The sequence below is a fragment of the Vitis vinifera genome, chromosome 7 (genome assembly GCF_030704535.1).
Source record: "Vitis vinifera cultivar Pinot Noir 40024 chromosome 7, ASM3070453v1".
Taxonomy (NCBI): Eukaryota; Viridiplantae; Streptophyta; class Magnoliopsida; order Vitales; family Vitaceae; genus Vitis; species Vitis vinifera.
This window is the reverse complement of record NC_081811.1, coordinates 29926240-29947872: the sequence shown is the minus strand read 5'-3', so window position 1 is coordinate 29947872 and position 21633 is coordinate 29926240. Positions and strand designations below refer to the sequence as shown.

Sequence of the window (21633 nt, the reverse complement as noted above, 5' to 3'; positions counted from 1 at the left end):
TGGTTGCCCACAACCACAATCAATTGAAAGAATTTTCTAGTTCTTTCCTTTCTCCCTTATTTTTTATTCTCAACCTCTACTAGGAAGCTTTTAAAAGCAATCCAATGCTTCAAATTGAAGAGAACAAATCGCCTATAAAGTGAGAAAAACCTCAATAGGTCTTCTTTAGCTAGTTAGCTATTCTATCTTTTCCTATAATTTATTTTATTTATTTTTTTTTTCTTTCTACTTTTCCTCTTCATTTTCTTTCTCTCCCATCAAATTTTTGAGAACCAAACATAACCGAGTGTTTTCCATGAAGAAAAAAGAGTTACAGAATGTGCAGAACCAAGCTTGAATATGGATTCATCATATGAAAAAAATCAAACTCATAATATGTCCATAATCCAAGAGGAAAAAACATAAAAGAGGGTGGGAGAAACTATTTGAAACCAATCAACCATGACACAGTGATTAAAAGTAAACCAAGCCACATGCATCAGACGAAGGCATCAGATTCCAGGGAGGATGAAGGCTGTAAGGCACATATCTTGATGTCATATATTCTACTACTGTCAGAGATCCCATCCCACGCAGACGAATCCAATTTGCCCGATCTGTTGTTTGTTTTGTAAGCATTACCAATGTGGTTTCCACATTTTTTGCAGAGAAGCTTGCTTCTTCTTCTAAACAAACCCCATGAGCACCTAGAGTTGAAGTAGGGTAAGCATCGAAGCTCATTAGTTTGAGTAAATCTGGTCTCATCAATGGAGAAGAATGAGATGATCCCTTTCTTTATGGATTTCTCATACTTAGAACCCAAAACAGAGGTGCGATTGCAAGAATTCAGGTTTAACTGGTATCCACAAGAGCCACAGCTGCAACATCAACAGGCAATCTCATTTTTCATCAGTAATAATACACCTACCACCCTCTACCAATTGCATGCATTATAATCAATGGCAGAATGTATAGTACTGGCATACATCCATTTATGAGTCAAAGTGCTTTTGCCCATGTCCCAAAAATCACAAGATCAAAGCCACCATCTCATATTCAATTGCCTTCATGCATGTAACAACAGGATGAAAAAAGCACTTAGGCAGAACCAAGATCGGTCCTATTATGATTAGGTCTTATATAACCATAAAATGTGTCCACCATCAGTTACAAAGTAGTGAAGCAAACAAGCATCCCAACAACTAATTCTCCCAAAAAATTAGAAAAATATTCAGATGAATGATACAGTAAGTCCAGCATTGCCCCACAATTCAAACACAACAAAGCTTCCATAATGCCTATTTATCACATAACTGCATTGCCAATGCTAAAATCAGAACTCCAAGGACAACACTCAAATATTAAAAGAAAAGTTATAAAAATTTATATAAACGTTAGCAGGAAGGACCGCCTCCATTCACGGTTTCAAGTATCTACCAATATTAAGACATATAATTCGATAGATATCAATATTGGGATGAAAGAATCCAGATTTCTTATCCAATATTCAAAGTTTTGCCTTGAATGAGTTGCCTCACTTTTTTGACAATGCATTTGCATATGGTAATTGCAACCACAACAAAACCCCACAAGTGTGCCCATATGACATGATAGATTGAATAATTCAAGCATGGTTAAAACAATGTGTTTGTTAGTGTTCTATTTTGACATGTAAATCAATTAGCAATTTCCACGCATACCGTAAAGACTTGATAACCATGCGTTGATGTTAGCATTCTACTTTGAGCCTATTGGTCCTCATGATTTTAAAATGCATCAATCACCATGTATGGTAAGGAAGAGTGGCCCCAAAGCCTTAGATGTCTTCCTTTTCTAAATGCAAGAGTTCTTGATCGTCCACAAAGTATGGATGTGCAACAAGTCAGACACTAATGAAAGGATCCAATCCCTTCACTCCTCCAAGATTAAGAGGATAATGGATTGGAACATTTCCTATAAGGTCCAAGCAAAGGGAGCTCACTGACACAATAAAGGATGCTTCCTTTGTCTTTCTCAAGGTATAAAATTTTGGAAAATATCATCGACATATCGGCAATATTTCTAATATCGGGAGAGGTTGACATGAAATTCCACATTGAAAGCTTGATTGTATGAAAAATCGGGGAAAATCGCCGATATATCGGGATTGCCAATTTAATTGGCGATGTTTCCTTCATGTCGCCTCCTACCATAGAAAATTGAGAAAAAAATCATAGAAATATTTATGAAATATTGGTGATTTTTTTTGTAAATATCAGCGAAAAATCGATTGGCAGAACTCATCCTCTAGATTTGTGAACTAACAGCTAGATAAAAAAGTAAGGTGATCCAATGGCTAGAATTCCACTTGTGTTTTCGGAAAGCTATCCAACAATCAGATTTGTGATCCAAGAGTGGAAAGTGAATCTTGACTTGATCCAACACTTCTGAAAGTTTCCAACGACTAAATTAAGATCTAATGGCTAGATTTTAACCACATTTCGATCTAACAACTAACATTAATTTACAATGGTTATTTGACTATCTAACGGCTAGTTTGGCAAAAAAAATTTCTATAAATAGCCAAAATTCATTCCATTTCATACACAAGTGAATTGAAAGCTTTTTGATCTTGTATTGACCTTTTTTTGTGATTTCTCTAAAAAAAATTTAATTTGGGAATTTGGTATTGAAGTTGAGGATTAACTCCAAATCAAGGCAAGTTAAGGTATGCTATCATAAAATTTATTTTTATAAATGCATAGATATTATAATTGATATTCCCTAATTAATATGTTTTCAATAATTTAAAAAAAAATTAAATTTTATTAATTTTAATATGACATTAATATTAAAATTAAATAAATATTATTTTCATATTGAAGTTACTTATAGGGATTTGTCTATAATATATCATATATATGCATAATTCAAATTTAATTTCAATTTCAAATTTTAATTACTAATGTTACTTGTAAAGTTTAAGAATAATAATAAATTAACTTAGATGTTTAACTTTAATAATTGTAAATTAGTTTCATATTGAAATTAAAGTTAAGTGTTTGTCTATTCAATATCATATATACGTATAATTTGATTATAATTAATTAGTAAATAACTTAGATGTTTAATTTTAATAATTGTAAATTAGTTTCATATTGAAATTAAATTTTAGTGTTTTTCTATTCAATATCATATATATATATATATATATATATATATATATATAGGCTAGTTAATTCCAGGATTTTTTCTAAGTTTGACATGAAGTCAGGTTTTTGGCAAATCCAAGTGGCAAAAAAAGATAGGTATAAAACTGCCTTTGTTGTCCCATTTGGACACTATGAATGGAATGTTATGCCTTTTGGCCTTAAGAATGCTCTTTCAGAATTCCAGAATATGATGAATGAAATCTTTAACCAATTTTCTGATTTCATCATAGTCTATATTGATGATGTTTTAGTATATTCTAGTTCTGTTGAACAGCATTGGAAGCATCTCAATAAGTTTATTGAAACTGTTAAAAGCAACGGATTAAGCCTATCAGCTACTAAGATTAACCTTTTCCAAACTAGGATAAGATTCCTTGGTCATCATATTCACCAAGGATCTATTACCCCCATTCAAAGATCTTTAGAATTTGCTGATAAGTTTCCTGATGAAATCAAAGATAAGAAACAGTTGCAACGTTTCCTAGGAAGCCTTAATTATGTGACAAATTTCATACAAGATTTAAGCCAGTTGTGTGCCCCTTTAAGACAAAGACTTAAGAAAAATCCAGTTCCTTGGAATGAGGATCATACCAAGATTGTCAAGATTGTCAAATCTAGAGTTAAGACCTTACCGTGTCTTGCCCTATCAGACCCTACAACCTTTAAAATTGTAGAGACTGATGCCTCAGATAACGGTTATGGTGGTATTCTTAAACAGAAAATTGACACTCAAGAGAAGTTGGTTAGGTATACTTCAGGAACTTGGAATAATGCCCAACTCAACTATAGTACCATTAAAAAGGAAATTTTAAGCATTGTTTTATGCATTTCAAAATTTCAAGATGATCTTTTAAATCAAGAATTCTTATTAAGGGTTGATTGTTTATCAGCAAAATCAGTTTTGCAAAAAGATGTTAAAAATATAGCTTTTAAGCATATTTTTGCTAGATGGCAAGCTATTTTAAGCAATTTTGATTTTCAAATTGAATACATTAAAGGAGAAAATAACTCAATCCCTGATTTCCTGACTCGTGAATTTTTGCAGGATTCACAAGATCATGGCTCCCAAAAAAGAAAAGCAATCCTTTAAGAAATCATCATCTTACATGAAACCTCATTCAGTCTTATCAGAAAAATTCAAACCTTTGTATTATGATTATGCATCGGGATCTCAAGGATCTTCTTCTGATCCTATTCCTCCAGTTCTTAAGCATCCTTCCTCCCCTGTTGTGGAAGAAGGAAATATTTCGGGTTCTCTACCTTTTGTAGAAGAGTCCATCCCCATAAACTCCTCTACTTTTGATACTAACCCCTTATCTGTTCATAAGAGTATTTGTGATTTGCAGGCTAGGTGCAAGACCCTTGAAAAAAGGCTAGAAATAGCTAATTTTCCTAAAGAAGATATAAGCCAAGCCCCTTTTTCCCCACTGGAAAATGGTGAGAAAAAACCATTCACCCCACTGGTGAATGAGAAATTAAGTAAGGATGAGAGGGAGTGCATTCTCTTTAGAATGTTTCACCATAGGAATCAGATCTTGTACACTCTTAAGCAAGATGATATTTATCAGCTAATTTGTGAAAAAGCCAAGACCAGTGCAGAAGAAAAGCAAGTTTTTATTTCGGCCTATCTTCAGGATCTGCACATTTATCTCTTAGCCATTCCTGGTCTCAGTGTTCCAGGATTAAATTTAACTAAGGAAATGGAATTTGATGGTTAAAAAATTTGCAGAAATTGTAGTGAACCGCTTCTTCATCAACATGACAACAAGCAATTTTGCATTGCATTGATCTGTAGTATTACCAGCCAATTAACCTTGCTTTCAAAGGAGACGTTTTAATCTTAACTCCTGAAATGCTTCTTGATTATGGGTTGGTCTACCAACTTATCTGTTCTGATCCAAGTCAAGCTAGCAATTTTGGCAGAAAGGTTAACCTAAGCTTAACCCAAGGTTTTAAGTTAAACAAGAAGTTTGTTGACGCTATTTTTATTAGCAAAGCTCCTGAATGGATTTCTAAAGGCAACATTCTTCCAGCCCAACATTATGATTATCAGAATAGAAGACCTACACTTCTGTCCAGTCCCTTAGTACAAACCGATATTTGCGCAGAGCCAATTATTAAGCAAATCAAGCATTGGAGAGCCAGAGTTATCAGCAGAGACTTTGAAGCCTACCCTAAAAACATGGGGAGATCATTGCTGCGGATTCCCTACATCAGATATTTTGCAGTAAAAAGATTGACCCTTTATCGTTCAAATCCACTATTCAAGATACTCAGCTCCTAATGGATCATCGCTCAGAATATATTCCTCCCTGATAAATTGATCAACCACTAATTTTCAGCCCAGTAAGCCGTCCTTTCAACCGAAAGCAAGATTCCGGGTGACCAGTAAGCCTTCTTTTCAGCCGAAAGCAAGATTCCGGGTCAAATTGTCAAAAGTGCTACAACTCCTTTTACTATTCTCTTTACTATTCAAGCACGGGTCTACTATTCATTATTACTATTTAAGATTCCTTTTTGCCTATTTAAGGGGTCTCGGTCCTCATTTGTAAGCAGAATGTAATTTTCCATTCCATATGCTCCTCCTTCTCTCTTCTTTCTCTCTCATCATGTAAGCTCTCAAGCCTTCAAGCTTTCTTTATTTAAGCCCTTTGAATTCTCTAAAAAATTCTAGGAAAATCCTCATATTGATCAAGCATTGATAGATAGAACTAGCCAAAAAGTTAAGGTTAGCCTAATTGTCCCTGAGACACCTCAGCCATCTCACAAAAGAATCAATGTTATTAAGGAGGATATTAGTTTTGAAGCAAAGGCTGATGAACTAATCAAAATCTTTGAAGAACCCCCAGACTAGAGACTTTTAAGAATTATCCATAACCAAGAAGCCCCTAGGACTAGGAATTTCTACCTTAGACCAACCTTTCCTGATATGCAGTATGAGGAAAGAAACCAGTATACTCAAGCTTCCTACACTAGTGGTACTATCTATGAATGGAACATAGATGGCATGACTGAGTATAATATACTCACTAAGCTTCAAGAAATGACCATGGTTTGTATAGCCTATAAGTTAAACAATAGACTATCAGATCATGTTGTAGCTCAGACAATTGTTGTTGGGTTTACAGGTCAGCTAAAAGGATGGTGGGATAACTATCTCACATTGAAGGATAGAAATGGTATCCTAAAAGCCTATAGGATTAATGAAGAAAATGAAGTGGTTAAGGACAAAAAAGGATTTTCAATATCAAAGCACTTCATTAGAGATCTTGCAAAGATTAAGGACAAGACTGCAGATCTCTTAACCAACCTTAAGTGTCCCAGATTTTAGATGGTATAAGGAGGTTTTCTTAACCAAAGTCATGCTAAGATCAGACTGTAATCAGTCTTTCTGGAAAGAAAAATTCATCTCAAGACTACCTTGACTTTTCTCTAAGAGAATTAGGATTAAGATAAGGGAACAATATAATGGTCAAATCCCTTATGACAAGCTAACTTATGGAGAAATCATAAGCATTGTCATAGTAGAAGGAATTAAATTGTGTAATGACTTTAAGCTTACGCAACAGACGAAAAATGAACAAAAAATCTACAAGAATGAGTTTGGTTCATTCTGTAGCCAATCTGGATTTAGCCAGAAGGAAACTAAGCCTCCTTCTAAGTAACGTAAGCAAAAACAAATAGGAAGAAAGCCTAGTAAGGAAAAGTTTTATCACAGTAAGAAAGGTACTCATGGGAAGTATAGGATGAATAAAACCAAGAGATCAAGGCACGTCCAAAGACGGATGAACAAGGAAGCCCAGAAAAAGTTAGAAACCCCTTCACAATCTAAGCTAGTTTGTTTTAAGTGTGGTAAGGTAGGCCACTATAAGAAGGATTGTAAAGTTAGACAGAAAATTAATAACTTAAATGTCTTAGAAGACTTAAAAGAGATGTTTTATGAAGTAATGTTAAACTCCTCAGAATCTGAATTAAGGACTAATTCAAATAATGAAGATGATATTAATAAACTAGATAGTGGTGATGAGATTTCAAGCCAAACTTCTAGTGATCAAGATGAATGCATTAAGGGTAATTATGATTGCCAACCTAAGACTATAAATGTCATAAGCCAGGATCAAGAACTTGTTCTAGATGTTTTAAGAAAAGTTGAAGATGAAAAGGTTAAGCAAGAGCTTTATGAAGTCTTTAAGAAATCTGTTGGTAAGCAAGAAGTTAAGAAGACGGTAAATCCTTATAATCTAAATGAAATCTTAACAAGATTTAATTAGAAGTCTCCCAAAGACTTAACCATTAAGGATCTTCAAGAAGAAGTAAGACAGTATAAGAAGGAAATTAAGGATTTAAGACAATTCACAAGCTTAGGTTTTATTGACCTCCAAGAACAAATCAATAGGATTGTTGTTAATCAGGGAAATCTTGAAGATAACCAGGAAAACCTTGAAGAGGTTCCAAAATCTTCACAAGCAAATGATGAAGTGGTAGATGCATACTTGAATACTGTCAGTAGGGTTATTTTCTAGAGGTGGGAAGTCTCCCTTACTATAGTAATCAAGGATAAATTTGTTCTTAATATCGTTACTTTGATTGATTCAGGAGCAACTTTGAATTGTTTACAAGAAGGTTTAGTACCAACCCAGTTTTATGAGAAAACTAGACAAACTCTTATAGGAGCCAATAGTAAAAGACTTGCCATTAAGTACAAGTTGTCAAATGCTTACGTCTGTAACTAGGGCATTTGCATTAAGTAAACCTTCATTCTAGTTAGAGATTTAAAAGAAAAAGCTCTCCTTAGAATCCCCTTTTTAAACTCTATCTATCCTGTTAAGGTTGATGATCAAGGTCTAAGGACAACGCTCTTAGATAAGGAAATCTTATTTGAATTTTCCAACCCACCTGATGAGAGGAGTATAAACACTTTAAGGGATCACGTGATTCAAGCTAAGGAAAACCAAGTTAATATCTTAAAACAGGAGATTAATCTTGTAAGAATTGAAGAACAATTAAAAGTTAAGAAAACTCAAGATGCGATAAAAAAATTTAAGAATAAGAAATTACTAAGCTATTGTGAAAAGAAGATCCAAGATCTTCTTGACAATAAGTTGATAAGGAAGTCTAAGTCCCCTTGGAGTTGCTCAACTTTTTATGTTCAGAAACAAACTGAATTAGAAAAATGAACACCTAGACTAGTCATCAACTACAAGCCTCTTAATGATGCATTAAGATGGACCAGGTATCCTATTCCAAATAAGAAAGACCTCCTTCAAATGTTAGTTAAGTCTAAAGTTTTTTCTAAGTTCGATTTGAAATCAGGATTTTGGTAGATCCAGATTATAGAAAAAAATAGGTATAAGACTACCTTTGTGGTTCCCTTTGGACATTATGAATGAAACATAACGCCCTTTGGTCTTAAGAATGCACCTTCAGAATTCCATAACATAATGAAGGAAATATTTAACCAGTTTTCTGATTTCATCATTGTCTACATTGATGATGTTTTGGTGTACTCTATTTCTGTAAAGGTACATTGGAAGCATCTCAATAAGTTTGTTCAGACTGTTAAGAGTAATGGTCTAAGCTTGTTAGCCACCAAGATTAACCTGTTTCAGACTAAGATAAGATTTTAGGTCATCATATTTACCAAAGAACTATTGCCCCAATTCAGAGATAAATTCAGTTTGCTGATAAGTTTCCTGGTGAGATTAAGGATAAAATACAATTGCAACGTTTCTTAGGAAGCCTTAATTATGTGTTAGATTTTAATCATATCTTCACATTTATTTCTTAGCTATTCCTAGTCTTCGGGTCCCATGTTTAAAATTGGTTAAGGATATGGAATTCCATGATTCTAAGTTTTGTAGAATTGTTGAAGATCATCTTTTTTACCAGCAAGGCAATAAGCAACTATTTTGCAAGTACAATATGAATTTTACAATCAGTCGGGTTTGCCTTGACTTGCAGTATTATAAGCCAATCAACATCTCTTTTAAGAATGAGGAATTAATCTTATCTCCAGAATTACTTTTGGATTATGGTTTAGTTCATCAAATTGTTTGCTCAGATCCGAATCAAGCAAATAATTTTGGAAGAAAGGTAGTTTTGGGGCTAATACAAGGTTTTAAGATGAACAAGAAGTTTGTTGATACCATCATCATCAGCAAAGCTCCAAAATGGGTCTCTGATGGTTGTCTTCTGTTTGCACAACACAATATTTCTCTTCACTACCAAAACAGAAGGTCAACTTTATTATCATGCCCTCTTGAACACCCTGATATTTGTGTTGAGCCACTTATTAGTCAGATTAGACACTAGAAAGCTAGGATTATCAACAGAAACTTTGAAGCCTATCTAAAGAACATGGGTTATCTCATTGTTGCAGACCTCTTTCATCAAATTTTCTGTAGCTAGAGAATTGATCCTTTACAAACCAAGTCTGAAACTGAAGATGTTAAGTTACTTGAAGAGTATTGTAGAGATTATATTCTTCCTTAAGCACACTCCACTCAAGCCTTCTCATGATTCCACCGACAAGAAGATTCTCCATAAAAAAAGTTTAAGTTGTTTCAACACTGGAAGTATTTTTGTCTCCAGCATGTGATTCCACAATTCAAAAGCAGACTGTCAACCATCGATATTCCGCCGAAAGCAAGATTCGTTCGTTGAAAAATCAAAAGTGCTACAATAAAAGTCGGTTTTACTATTCACTATTCACTCACGAGTATAGTATATAGGGAGTGAACAGTAAAACTGACTTTTACTATAGCACTCTTGACTTTTCAACAAACGAATCTTGCTTTTGGCGGAATATCGATGGTTGACAGTCTGCTTTTGAATTGTGGAATCACATGCTGGAGACAAAAATACTTTCGGTGCTGAAACGGCTTAATCTTTATCGGTAGAGAATCTTTTTATCGGTGGAGTCATGAGAAGGCTTGAGTGGAGTGTGCTTAAGGAAGAATATAATTTCTACGATGCTCTTCAACTAACTTAACATCTTCAGTTGCAGACTTATTTGGTAAGTGATCAATTCTCTTGCTGCAGAAAATTTAACGAAAGAGATCTGCATCAATGAGATAACTCATGTTCTTCAGATAGGCTTCAAAGTCTTTGCCGATAATCCTAGATTTCCAGTGTCTGATCTGATTAATAAATGGCTCAGCAAAAATATCAGAGTGTTTAAGAGGGCAGGAAAATAAAGTTGGCCTTCTATTTTGGTAATGAAGAGAAATATTGTATTGTGTAAGCAAAAGACAACCATCAGAGACCCATTCTGGAGCTTTGCTGTTGATGATGGTATTAACAAACTTCTTGCTCATCTTAAAACCTTGTATTAGCCCCAAAACTACCTTTTTTCCAAAATTATTTGCTTGATTCGGATCTGAGCAAACAATTTGATGAACTAAACCATAATCCAGAAGTAATTATGGAGATATGATTAATTCCTCATTCTTAAATGAGAGGCTGATTGGCTTATAATACTACAAGTCAAGGCAAACCCGACTGATTGTAAAATTCCTATTGCACTTGCAGAATAGTTGCTTATTGATTTGCTGGTAAAGAAGAGGATCTTCAACAATTCTACAAAACTTAGGATCATGGCATTCCATATCCTTAACCAATTTTAAACTTGGGACCCGAAGACCAAGAATAGCTAAGAGATAAATGTGAAAATCTTGGAGATATGCAGAAATAAAAACTTGTTTTTTCCTATAAAAAAAAAAACTTGTTTTTCTTCTGCGAAGGCCTTGGCCTTTTCAAAGATTAAGAAACGAATATCTTGCTTAAGAGAATACAACATTTCTTTCTTATAAAAGTACATTCTTAATTTAAAGTTGTTCCACTCATCCTCACTCCATTTTACTTCATCCACCAGTGAGATGGATTGCTTATTCTCACCATTTTCCAGTGGGAAAAATGGGGCTTGAACCTTAAGCATATCCTGTTGACCTTTGAGAAAGTCAACCATTTCTAGTTTCCTTTACAAAGTTTTGCACCTTTCCTGTAAATCACAAAGACTTTTGAGATAAACAGATAAGGGGTTAGTATCATTAGAGGATGAATGTGTAGGAAAAGAATCCTCCACAGAAGGTAGAGAACTCAAACTTGCTTTATCCCTGATAGGGGGCGAGGAATGCTTAGGGGTTTATGAAGGAATAAGATCTTTGAAGAAGCTCCAGGAACCCATAACTTCAAAATGTTAATAGTATAGCGGCATGAATTTTTTAGAAAGAGTTGAATGGGATTTCTTAGAGTTTGGAGATTTCTTAATGAGCTTAAGAGGTTGTTTTTCTTTTTTGGGGGCCATGATCTTGTGAATCTTGCAAAAATTCACGAGTTAAGAAATCAGGGATTGGGTTATTTTCTCCTTTAATATTCTCAATTTGAAAATCAAAATTACTTAAAATAGCTTGCCATCTAGCAAAAATAGTCTTAGAAGTTATATTCTTAACATCATTTTGTAAAACCGATTTTGTAGATTTGCAATCAACTCTTAATAAAAACTCTTGGTTCAAAAGATCATCTTGAAATTTTGAAATGCATAAAACAATGCTTAAAATATCTTTTTTAATGGTGTTGTAGTTGAGTTGGGCACTATTCCAAGTTCCTGAAGTATACCTAACCTAACCAACATTTCTTAGTCACCATATATTTGCTTAAGAATCCCACCATAGCCTATGTCTGAGGCGTCAATCTCAACAATCTTAAAGGCTTCTGGATTAGCTAAGGCTAAACATGGTAGGGCTTGCCATCTAGCAAAAATAGTCTTAGAAGTTATATTCTTAACATCATTTTGTAAAACCGATTTTGTAGATTTGCAATCAACTCTTAATAAAAACTCTTGGTTCAAAAGATCATCTTGAAATTTTGAAATGCATAAAACAATGCTTAAAATATCTTTTTTAATGGTGTTGTAGTTGAGTTGGGCACTATTCCAAGTTCCTGAAGTATACCTAACCTAACCAACATTTCTTAGTCACCATATATTTGCTTAAGAATCCCACCATAGCCTATGTCTGAGGCGTCAATCTCAACAATCTTAAAGGCTTCTGGATTAGCTAAGGCTAAACATGGTAGGGCTTGCCATCTAGCAAAAATAGTCTTAGAAGTTATATTCTTAACATCATTTTGTAAAACCGATTTTGTAGATTTGCAATCAACTCTTAATAAAAACTCTTGGTTCAAAAGATCATCTTGAAATTTTGAAATGCATAAAACAATGCTTAAAATATCTTTTTTAATGGTGTTGTAGTTGAGTTGGGCACTATTCCAAGTTCCTGAAGTATACCTAACCTAACCAACATTTCTTAGTCACCATATATTTGCTTAAGAATCCCACCATAGCCTATGTCTGAGGCGTCAATCTCAACAATCTTAAAGGCTTCTGGATTAGCTAAGGCTAAACATGGTAGGGTCTTGACTCTAGACTTAACAGTCTTAACAATCTTGGTGTGTTCCTCATTTTAAGGTACTAGATTCTTCTTAAGTCTTTGTCTTAAAGGGGCACAAAGTTGGCTTAGATACTTAATAAAATCTGACACGTAATTAAGGCTTCTTAAGAAACGTTGCAATTGTCTCTTATCCTTAATCTCATCAGGAAACTTATCAACAAACTGGATTGATCTCTTAATTGGGTTAATAGTTCATTGGTAAATATAAAGACCTAGGAATATTATCTTAGTCTAAAACAGGTTAATCTTGGTGGCTGACAAGCTTAGACCATTATTCTTAATAGTCTTAACAAACTTATTGAGATGCTTCCACTCTACAAAAAATAGAGTACACCAAAACATCATCAATGTAGATAATGATGAAATCAGAAAACTGATTAAAGATTTCATTCATTATATTCTGGAATTCTGAAGGTGCATTCTTAAGACCAAAGGGCATTACGTTTAGAAGAGCCAATTATGTATATTATAAACTGACTTGGTCTTAAGACAGTTTTACTGTAGCACATGTGAATAGTAAAACTGACCAAAGTACCATATATACATATATATATATAGATTGTTAAGTCTCTATCAAGACTCTACCATGTCTAGCCTTAGCTGACCTTGAAGTTTTTAAGATTGTTGAGACTAATGTTTCAAATATAGGTTATGGTGGGATCTTTAAGCAGATGGATGGTAACCATGAAAGGTTGGTTAGTTTTACCTCAAGAACATGGAATAATGTCCAACTCAACTACAATACCATCCAAAAAGAGATTTTAAGCATTGTTTTATATATTTCAAAATTTCAAGATGATCTTTTCAATCAAGAGTTTTTATTAATAGTTTGATAGCAAATCAACAAAATCAGTATTGCAAAAAAATGTTAAAAATATAGCTTCTAAGCATATTTTTGCAAGATGGCAATCTATTTTAAGTAATTTTGATTTTCAAATTAAGTATATTAAAAGAAAAAATAACTCAATCTTTGATTTCCTAACTCGTGAATTTTTTCAAGATTCACGGGATCATGACCCCCCAAAAGGAAACAATCTTTTAAGCCCATTAAGAAATTCCAAGAATCTGAGAAAACCCTTTCAGTCATTTCACAAAAATTCATGTCGTTATACCATGAACCCTTTGATGTTGCAAGTTCTTGCAGCATGTCCCCAAATTTACCACCTTTAGAAGTCCTTAGGTGTCCCTCATCCCTTAGTAGGGATAAAGGAGCAAGCTCAAGTTCTTTACCTTCTGTGGAGCAAGCTCAAGTTGATTAATGACACTAACCCTTTTTACAAAGAACCTTGGTATCTCAAGAGTCTTTGTGATTTGTAGGAAAGTTGTAAGACTTTGGAAAGTAAACTAGAAATGGTTGACTTTCTCAAGGTCCAACTCGTTGTTCTTAAGCATCAAATCTCTTTTCTCCCATTGGAAAAATGTGAGAATAGGCAGTTCGCCCCATTGGTAGGTGAAGTAAAATTGAATGAGGAAGAGTGGAACAGTTTTAAGTTAAGAATGTACTTTCATAAGAGAGAAATGTTATATTCTCTTTAAAATGATGTTCGACAATTTTATCTTTTCATATCTTCAAGACCTTCATTTGCATGTCTCAGCTATCCCTAGTCTACATGTTCTAGGTTTAAAATTAGTCAAGGATATTGAATTCGATGATTCTAAGTTTTGTAGAATTGTTGAGGATTCTTTCCTTTACCAACATGGTCTTAAGAAACCGTTCTGCATATGCAACAAAAATTTCACGATCAATTGCGTCTGTTTGAATTTGCAATTTTATAAACCAATTTGCTTTCCATACAACCAGGAAAACTTGATCTTAACTCCAGAGTTACTCTTGGATTATGGATTGGTCCATCAGATTGTTTGTTAAGATCCCAATCAGACGTTGAGTATAGGAAGAAAGCTGGCTTTGGGTTTGTTACAATGATTTAAGATGAATAAAAAGTTTGCCGAAGCCATTATCATAAGCAAAGCTCCAAAATGGATTTCTAATGATAGTTTATTACCTACTCAACATATTATTTCTTTACATTTCCATAATAGAAGGCTGACCCTTCTATCTTGTAATCTTGAATATAATGATCTTTGTGCCGAACCCATTAAGAAACAAATCAAGTTTTGGAGAGCTAGAATTATCAGCTAAGGCGTTGAGGCTTTTCCTAAGGGTATGGGTCATCTTATTGCAACAGACTCTTTTCATTAGATTTTCTGCAACAAGATGATTGATCCTCTCTTGATTAAGTCCATCACAGAGGATACTAAGTTGCTTGATGAATATCGAAGGGATTATTTTCTTCCTTGATTTTCATTTAAGACAAAGTCGTTTGAGCATGCTATCAACTTTAGAATTCTCACCGACAGCTTTAAGTCAGTTTTGCATCGAAAGTATTTTGGTCTTCAAGCATGTGAAGTTACAGTTAAGTCTCTAGTCAAAAGCAAGCAGAAAACACATAGTAATCCACTGAAAGCAAGATTTGGCCGCCAAAAGTCAAAAGTGCTACAGTAAAAGTCATTTTTATTGTTCACTATTCACATCATGGATGGTTACTATTCATGACAGGAGTCAAAAAGTCAACAGTGACTCATTGATTGCTCGTATTGTTTAAGATTCTTATTTTGCCTATTTAAGGAGACTCGGTCCTTAGTTGTAAGCATCTTATCTTATCTTATCTTATCCTTTAGTTCTCATTCTCTTATCTTCCATATTAAACTCTTCATTCTCTTTTTTTTCTCGCTCAAGATATAAGATCTTCAAGCCAAAGATTTCTTGAAAGCTCTTTCCTAACTTCTTCCATTTCCTTACCTTTCCATTGTAAGTTATTTATTTTGTAAGATAATGTATGTTTTCAAGCTTATGTAACATATAAGTTTTATGTTCCTTTTATTTAAATTTCTTTATTTTATATCTTTGTGTTTATTTTCGATTTCTCTTTATTGGTTTTGAGTTTTTGCATAATTTATCATTTCAGTACCATAGAAACCCAGGACGAGGTAATATGTAATGAAATGATAAATTATACAAAAACTCAAAACAAATAAATAGAAATCGAAAATAAACACAAAGATATAAAATAAAAAAATTTAAATAAAAGGAACATAAAACTTATATATTGCATAACTTGAAAATTACATAACTTGAAAAACATACATATATATGGAGAGATGATATCTTACAATGGAAGAGATAGGAAAGCTTTGGCTTGAAGAACTTACATCTTAAGAGAGAAATATGAGAAAATAGAGAGCTTAATATGGAAGATAAGAGAATGAGAACTAAAGGATAAAATAAGATAAGATAAGATGCTTATAACTAAGGACCGAGCCTCTTTAAATAGGTAAAATAAGAATCTTAAACAGTACAAGCAATCGATGAGTCACTATTGACTTTTTGAGTTCTGTTGTGAATAGTGAATAGTAAAAATGACTTTTACTGTAACACTTTTGACCTTTGACAACATAATCTTGCTTTCGGTGGATTACTGTGTGTTTTCTGCTTACTTTTGACTGGAGACTTAATTGTAACTTCACATGCTTGGAGACCAAAATACTTTCGGTGCAGAATTGACTTAAAGCTATCAGTGGAGAATTCCAATGCTGATAGTGTGCTTAAACAGTCTTAACTTGATGAAAATCAAGGGTGAACTTCACATTCTTTTCGGTGCTCTTCAAGCAATATTGCATCTTCGGTGATGGTCTTGATAAGGAGATGATCAATCCTCTTGCTATAGTAAATCTAATGATAGAAATTTGTTGCAATAAGATAACCTGAACCCTTGGGAAAAGCTTCAAAGTCACGGCTTATGATTCTGGCTCTCCAGAATTTAATTTGATTTTTAATGGGCTTCTGCTATGGTAATGGAGAGAGATAATATGTTGAGCGAGTGACAGACTGCCATTAGAAATCCATTATGGAGCTTTGCTATTGATGATGACTTTAGAATACCAAAGCACAAAGCCTGACTAGTCTAAACAAACAACTTGATGGACTAAACCATAATCTAAGAGTAGTTCTGGAGTTAGGGTCAATTCTTCATGGTTGTATGGAAGGCAGATTGGTTTGTAAATCTGAAAATTAAAACAGACACGACTGATCATGAAATTTATGTTGCATTTGTAGAACATTTGCTTAAGACTTTGTTGGTAAAGGAGAGGATCCTCAACGGTACCAAAGCACAAAGCCTGACTAGGGTCTAAACAAACAACTTGGTGGACTAAACCATAATCTAAGAGTAGTTCTGGAGTTAGGATCAATTCTTCATGGTTGTATGGAAGGCAGATTGGTTTGTAAATCTGAAAATTAAAACAGACACGACTGATCATGAAATTTATGTTGCATTTGTAGAACATTTGCTTAAGACTTTGTTGGTAAAGGAGAGGATCCTCAACAATTCTACAAAACTTAGAATCACCGAATTTAAAATCCTTGACTAATTTTAAACCTGGAACATGTAGATGAAGGTCTTGAAGATACGAAGATATAAAAACTTGTTTATCTTCTGCCATGGCTCTAGTCTTTTCTTGGATCAATAGTCGGACATCATTCTTAAGAGTTCTCTCTTATGAAAGTACATTTTTAACTTAAAATTGTTCCACTCTTCCTCACTCAATTTTACTTTTGTTCAAATTTCATCTGTTGCTTAAGCTTAAAGCCTTTGACTAATTTTAAACCTGAAACATGTAGATGAAGGTCTTGAAGATACGAAGATATAAAAACTTGTTTATCTTCTGCCATGGCTCTAGTATTTTCTTGGATCAATAGTCGGACATCATTCTTAAGAGTTCTCTCTTATGAAAGTACATTTTTAACTTAAAATTGTTCCACTCTTCCTCACTCAATTTTACTTTTGTTCAAATTTCATCTGTTGCTTAAGCTTAAAGCCATTACATAGACTTATTCCTTTTGCAGTTACTATGCTAATGATTTTTCTATACGTTAACTTATCATAAGTTATCATAAGGGATTTGTCTATTGAATTGTTCCCTTATCTTAATCCTAATATTTTTTGAGAAAAGTCTAGTTAAACCTAAGATAAATTTTTCTTTCCAAAAAGACTGGTTACGTCTGATCTTAGCATGACTTTGGTTAGGAACGTGTCCTTATACCACCTGAAGTCATGAAGCTTGGGACATTTAAGGTTGGTTAAGAGATTTGCAGTTTTATCCCTAATTTTGTTATGGATCTCCAATGAAGTGTTTTGATATTGAAAAGATTAGAGTAGCCACTGCATCCTCGTCCATCTTCATCATTAACAACTTCATTGTCTGCATTTATCCTATAGGCTTTTAGGATAGCATTCCTATCATCATGTGTGAGATAGTTATTCCACCATCCTTTTAGCTGACCGTTAAACCCAGCAACAAGTGTCTGAGCTACAACATGATTTGACAGTCTATTGTTTAACTTATAAATTGTGCTAACCATGGTTATCTCTTGAAGCTTAGTGAGTATATTATACTTGGTCATACTATCTATATTCCATTCATAAATGGCACCACTAGTGTAAGAGGCTTGAGTGTATTGGTTTCTTTCCTCATACTGTATATCAGGAAAGATTGGCCTAGGATAAAAATTCCTAGTCTTAGGGGTTTCTTGGTTATGGAAAATCCTTAAAACTCGATCTTGAGATTCCTTAAAAATCTTGATTAGTTCATCAACGTCTGCTTCAAAACTAATTTCCTCATTAACAACATTAATTCTCCTATGAAATGACTGAGGTGTTTTAAGGACAATTAAACTGTCTTTTACCTTTTGACTTATCATTTCTATTAAATCTTGGTTAACAAAAGGATTTTCTTGGAATTTTTTAGAGAACTCAAATGGCTTAAATAAAGGCTTAATATAAAAATCACTATAATTAACTTCAATATAGAACTAATATTTATTTAATTTTAATACTAATAATAATATTTAATTTCTTTAAAATGATTGAAAATATATTAATTAGGTGATATCAATTAAACTATATCATATCTATGCTTCATAATATACTATTACTAATTAGCAATAAAATTGAATTATGCATATATATGAAAATAAATTTTATGATGATATACCTTAATTAGCCTTGATTTGGAGTTAATCCACAACTTCAACACCAAAATTCCATAGGTAGAAATTTTTGATAGAAATCACAAAAAAAAGAAAAAATAAAAATGGAGCAATACAAGATCAAGAAGTTTTCAATTCACTTGTGTATGGAATGGAATGAATTTTGACTATTTATACAATTTTTTTGTCAAACTAGCCGTTGGATGGTCGAATAACTGTTGTAAATCAATTATAGCTGTTGGATCGAAGTTTGGTTGAAATCCGGTAATTAGAGCTTGATCTAGCCATTGGGAACATTTACTAGTCATTGGATCAGGTCAAGATTCATTTTCCACCATTGGATCACAAATATGACCGTTGGATAGTTTTTAAAAAACACAAGTGGAATTTTGGCCATTAGACACCTTACTTTTCAATCTGGCCATTGGATCACAAATTTGGAGGATGAGAAGAGGAAACTGATCGATTTTTAGTTGATTTTTTCAAAAAATCGTCGATATTTGGTAATATTTCTCCGATTTTCCCCCAATTTTCTATGGTGGGAGGCGACTTGGTGAAAACATCGCTGATTAAATTGATAATCCTGATATACCACTGATATATTAGCGATTTTTCGCACGGTCAAACTTTCGATGTGGAATTTCATGTCGATTTCTCCTGATATTCGAAATATCGAAATATCGACATATTTTGAAACCTTGATCTCTACTAATAACTTTCAGACAATGAACTATATGTGAGCTCACCAATTTTGGAACATGGCTAGGAAGAAGGCCCTATACCAACTTAGTATGTCTGCCCAGTACTTGGAATAGGAATATGGTAACAAGGTTATGACCTAGAATCACAATCATAAATCAAAGAATAGGGGAAGTTTATGCCCTAACAAAAGGCTAAAAGGACTGGACGAAGCATCAAATTATAGGTTTTATAGGACATGGACAAGTTCATCTGCACTGTCTATTCAAACAAAGCTTCAATTTGGTATTGCTCGCACCAAATGCCGCAGAATAAACTGTAAAGAAAATTCAATTTAAGAGAAAAATCAAGGGCAAAAGTGCTCATAAACCAACTCAAACAGCTTACAGACTTCAATTAGAAGTCCTCCAACTTGGATGAATCTCCTCCCAAATTCCCAATCCTCAGACTTCCTCTCTTCATTGGAACACCTAAAGCCACTACCTTTCTTGTATGATGCGGGAGCTTAGATAACACCAAATACCCACCACATCAGAGGGATAGAAGTTGAAAAGAGCCCAACAGGAAAAAAGAAAAAGTGAAAATTGATCATGGGTTTCCCACTGCAATTCCCAACACGTATATTCCAAAAACTTGAGAAATGTTTGAATTCTTATCTGAATGACTGCTTCTTTGAGACGTGGGTTCATGTGTAAGCTAAGCCCACAATCATTCTACAAATAATATTATAATTCATTCCCAAAAAAAAATCAAAGAAAAGGGCAAAACCCATAACAGGAAAAGGTGAAGACGGAGTAAAAACCTGTAGTGGACGTCTCTAAGAGAGCAAGATAAGTGAAGATGGTGAAAGCCGGAGCTCCGGTCGTCCTCGCCGGCCAACATCTCCATGGATGATGAACTCAAGAAGCGAGTGAGTGATGAAGTCCGCGTCCGCGCTCCTTGATTTGGTTTTGTAATTAACGGGAAAAAAATGCCCAACGGTCACAAGGAAGGGCAATGATTGTGTACTTATTGTCTTTACCTCTTCGCTGTTAAAAAGGGTGTAGAAGCATTCCATAGTGAATTAATTAATTAATTTAAATTTAAATTTTAAATTTTAAAATTGTCATGTGATTGGGCTTCATTAAGTATAGTGCTTTTGGTGGGCTTTAGGTATCCAACAGGGGAATTAAATGGGTAAGGTTTGGAGCTTTTCAATTAACAAAGAGTAAATGCTTTTTACTCTTAATTATTAAGGGTAAATTATAAAATCATTCTTTTATTTTCATTTATATCTCAATTTAACTCTTTTAAAAAAAATTAATTTTAATAAACTATATGTAAATGTCAAACAAGTCATTCTAATACGATGATTTGAGAAATCAATAAATTGTAATTGACATGAAGGTATGATATAGGGTATCTATGTGACACAACTTAATTGATGATGTCGTTTTGGTATCTCCAAATACAACACCTTTTTCGGACTAATAACACATGCTTGAAAATTTTTCATTTAAATAATATTAGTTTTAAAAATAGTATTTTATAAAATATTTAAAAAATGGAACTTTTAAAATTGTTTTCTTGAAAAATGATTTTACACACTTCTTTAATTTTTTTTTTATTTTCTTATTTTAGGTAAAACCATTTTTTTAAAATAAGGTTTTAATAAACACAATTTATTTATTTGTTTTGGATTTTAAGATTTAAGGTTTAGGTCTTAAAGTTTAAAATTAATATTACTTCAAAGTATTTGAGAACTAAATTGCAACATTAGTGAGTAATTTCTACTATACATAAATTTCTCTTAAAGAAAAATTTATATGGTCAAATTAAAATGGTATTGATTTAAAAAAAAAAAAAAAAAACTTTCCTTGTTGTTAATTTAGGGGCCGAAGAAGCTTGATCTCAAATGAAGAATTTAGTGAAGATTTGTTGTCATTGGAATATAGATGACAGTGGTTGGGGTTTGAGTTGAGTCACCCCATCATAACCTTGTTCCTATTTCAATAAATAAATAAATAAATAAGGCAGGCAGTAGGAGGGGTGAAGGAATTTCTCAACCCACCTTATCCATATCATTTTTTATTATTTTAAAATTTTCTTAATATTAAAATTTTTAATTCTATTAAAATTAAATATACGTTATAAATAAATAAATATTATAATTTTATAAGAAATATTTTTTTATTATATGAGTGAAAAAAAGGCATAATGAAAAAAATAAAATAAAGTTATTTTTATTTAATTATATATATATATATATATATATATATATATATATATA

At 33.1% G+C, this 21633-nt stretch overlaps 1 protein-coding gene across 1 annotated transcript; it reads right to left on the bottom strand.

Moving 5' to 3' along the window:
- Nucleotides 1–318: 318 nt before the first annotated feature.
- On the bottom strand, nucleotides 319–20365 carry LOC100242275 (uncharacterized protein At4g08330, chloroplastic). The gene is made up of 2 exons (XM_002272430.4): nucleotides 20167–20365; nucleotides 319–857 (listed from the first exon to the last, which is right to left on the bottom strand). Exons 1-2 carry the CDS (start codon nucleotides 20250–20252, stop codon nucleotides 479–481), a joined length of 465 nt encoding a protein of 154 aa, XP_002272466.1. The 5' UTR covers nucleotides 20253–20365; the 3' UTR covers nucleotides 319–478.
- Between the last annotated feature and the right edge of the window lie 1268 nt (nucleotides 20366–21633).

Coding starts and splice junctions, on each gene's coding strand:
- LOC100242275 (XM_002272430.4), bottom strand. CDS start 20,252: ATGGAGATGTTGGCCGGCGAGGACGACCGGAGCTCCGGCTTTCACCAT. Junction 858..20,166: donor CTTAGAGACGTCCACTACAG/GTTTTTACTCCG, acceptor TTGATGTTGCAG/CTGTGGCTCTTGTGGATACC.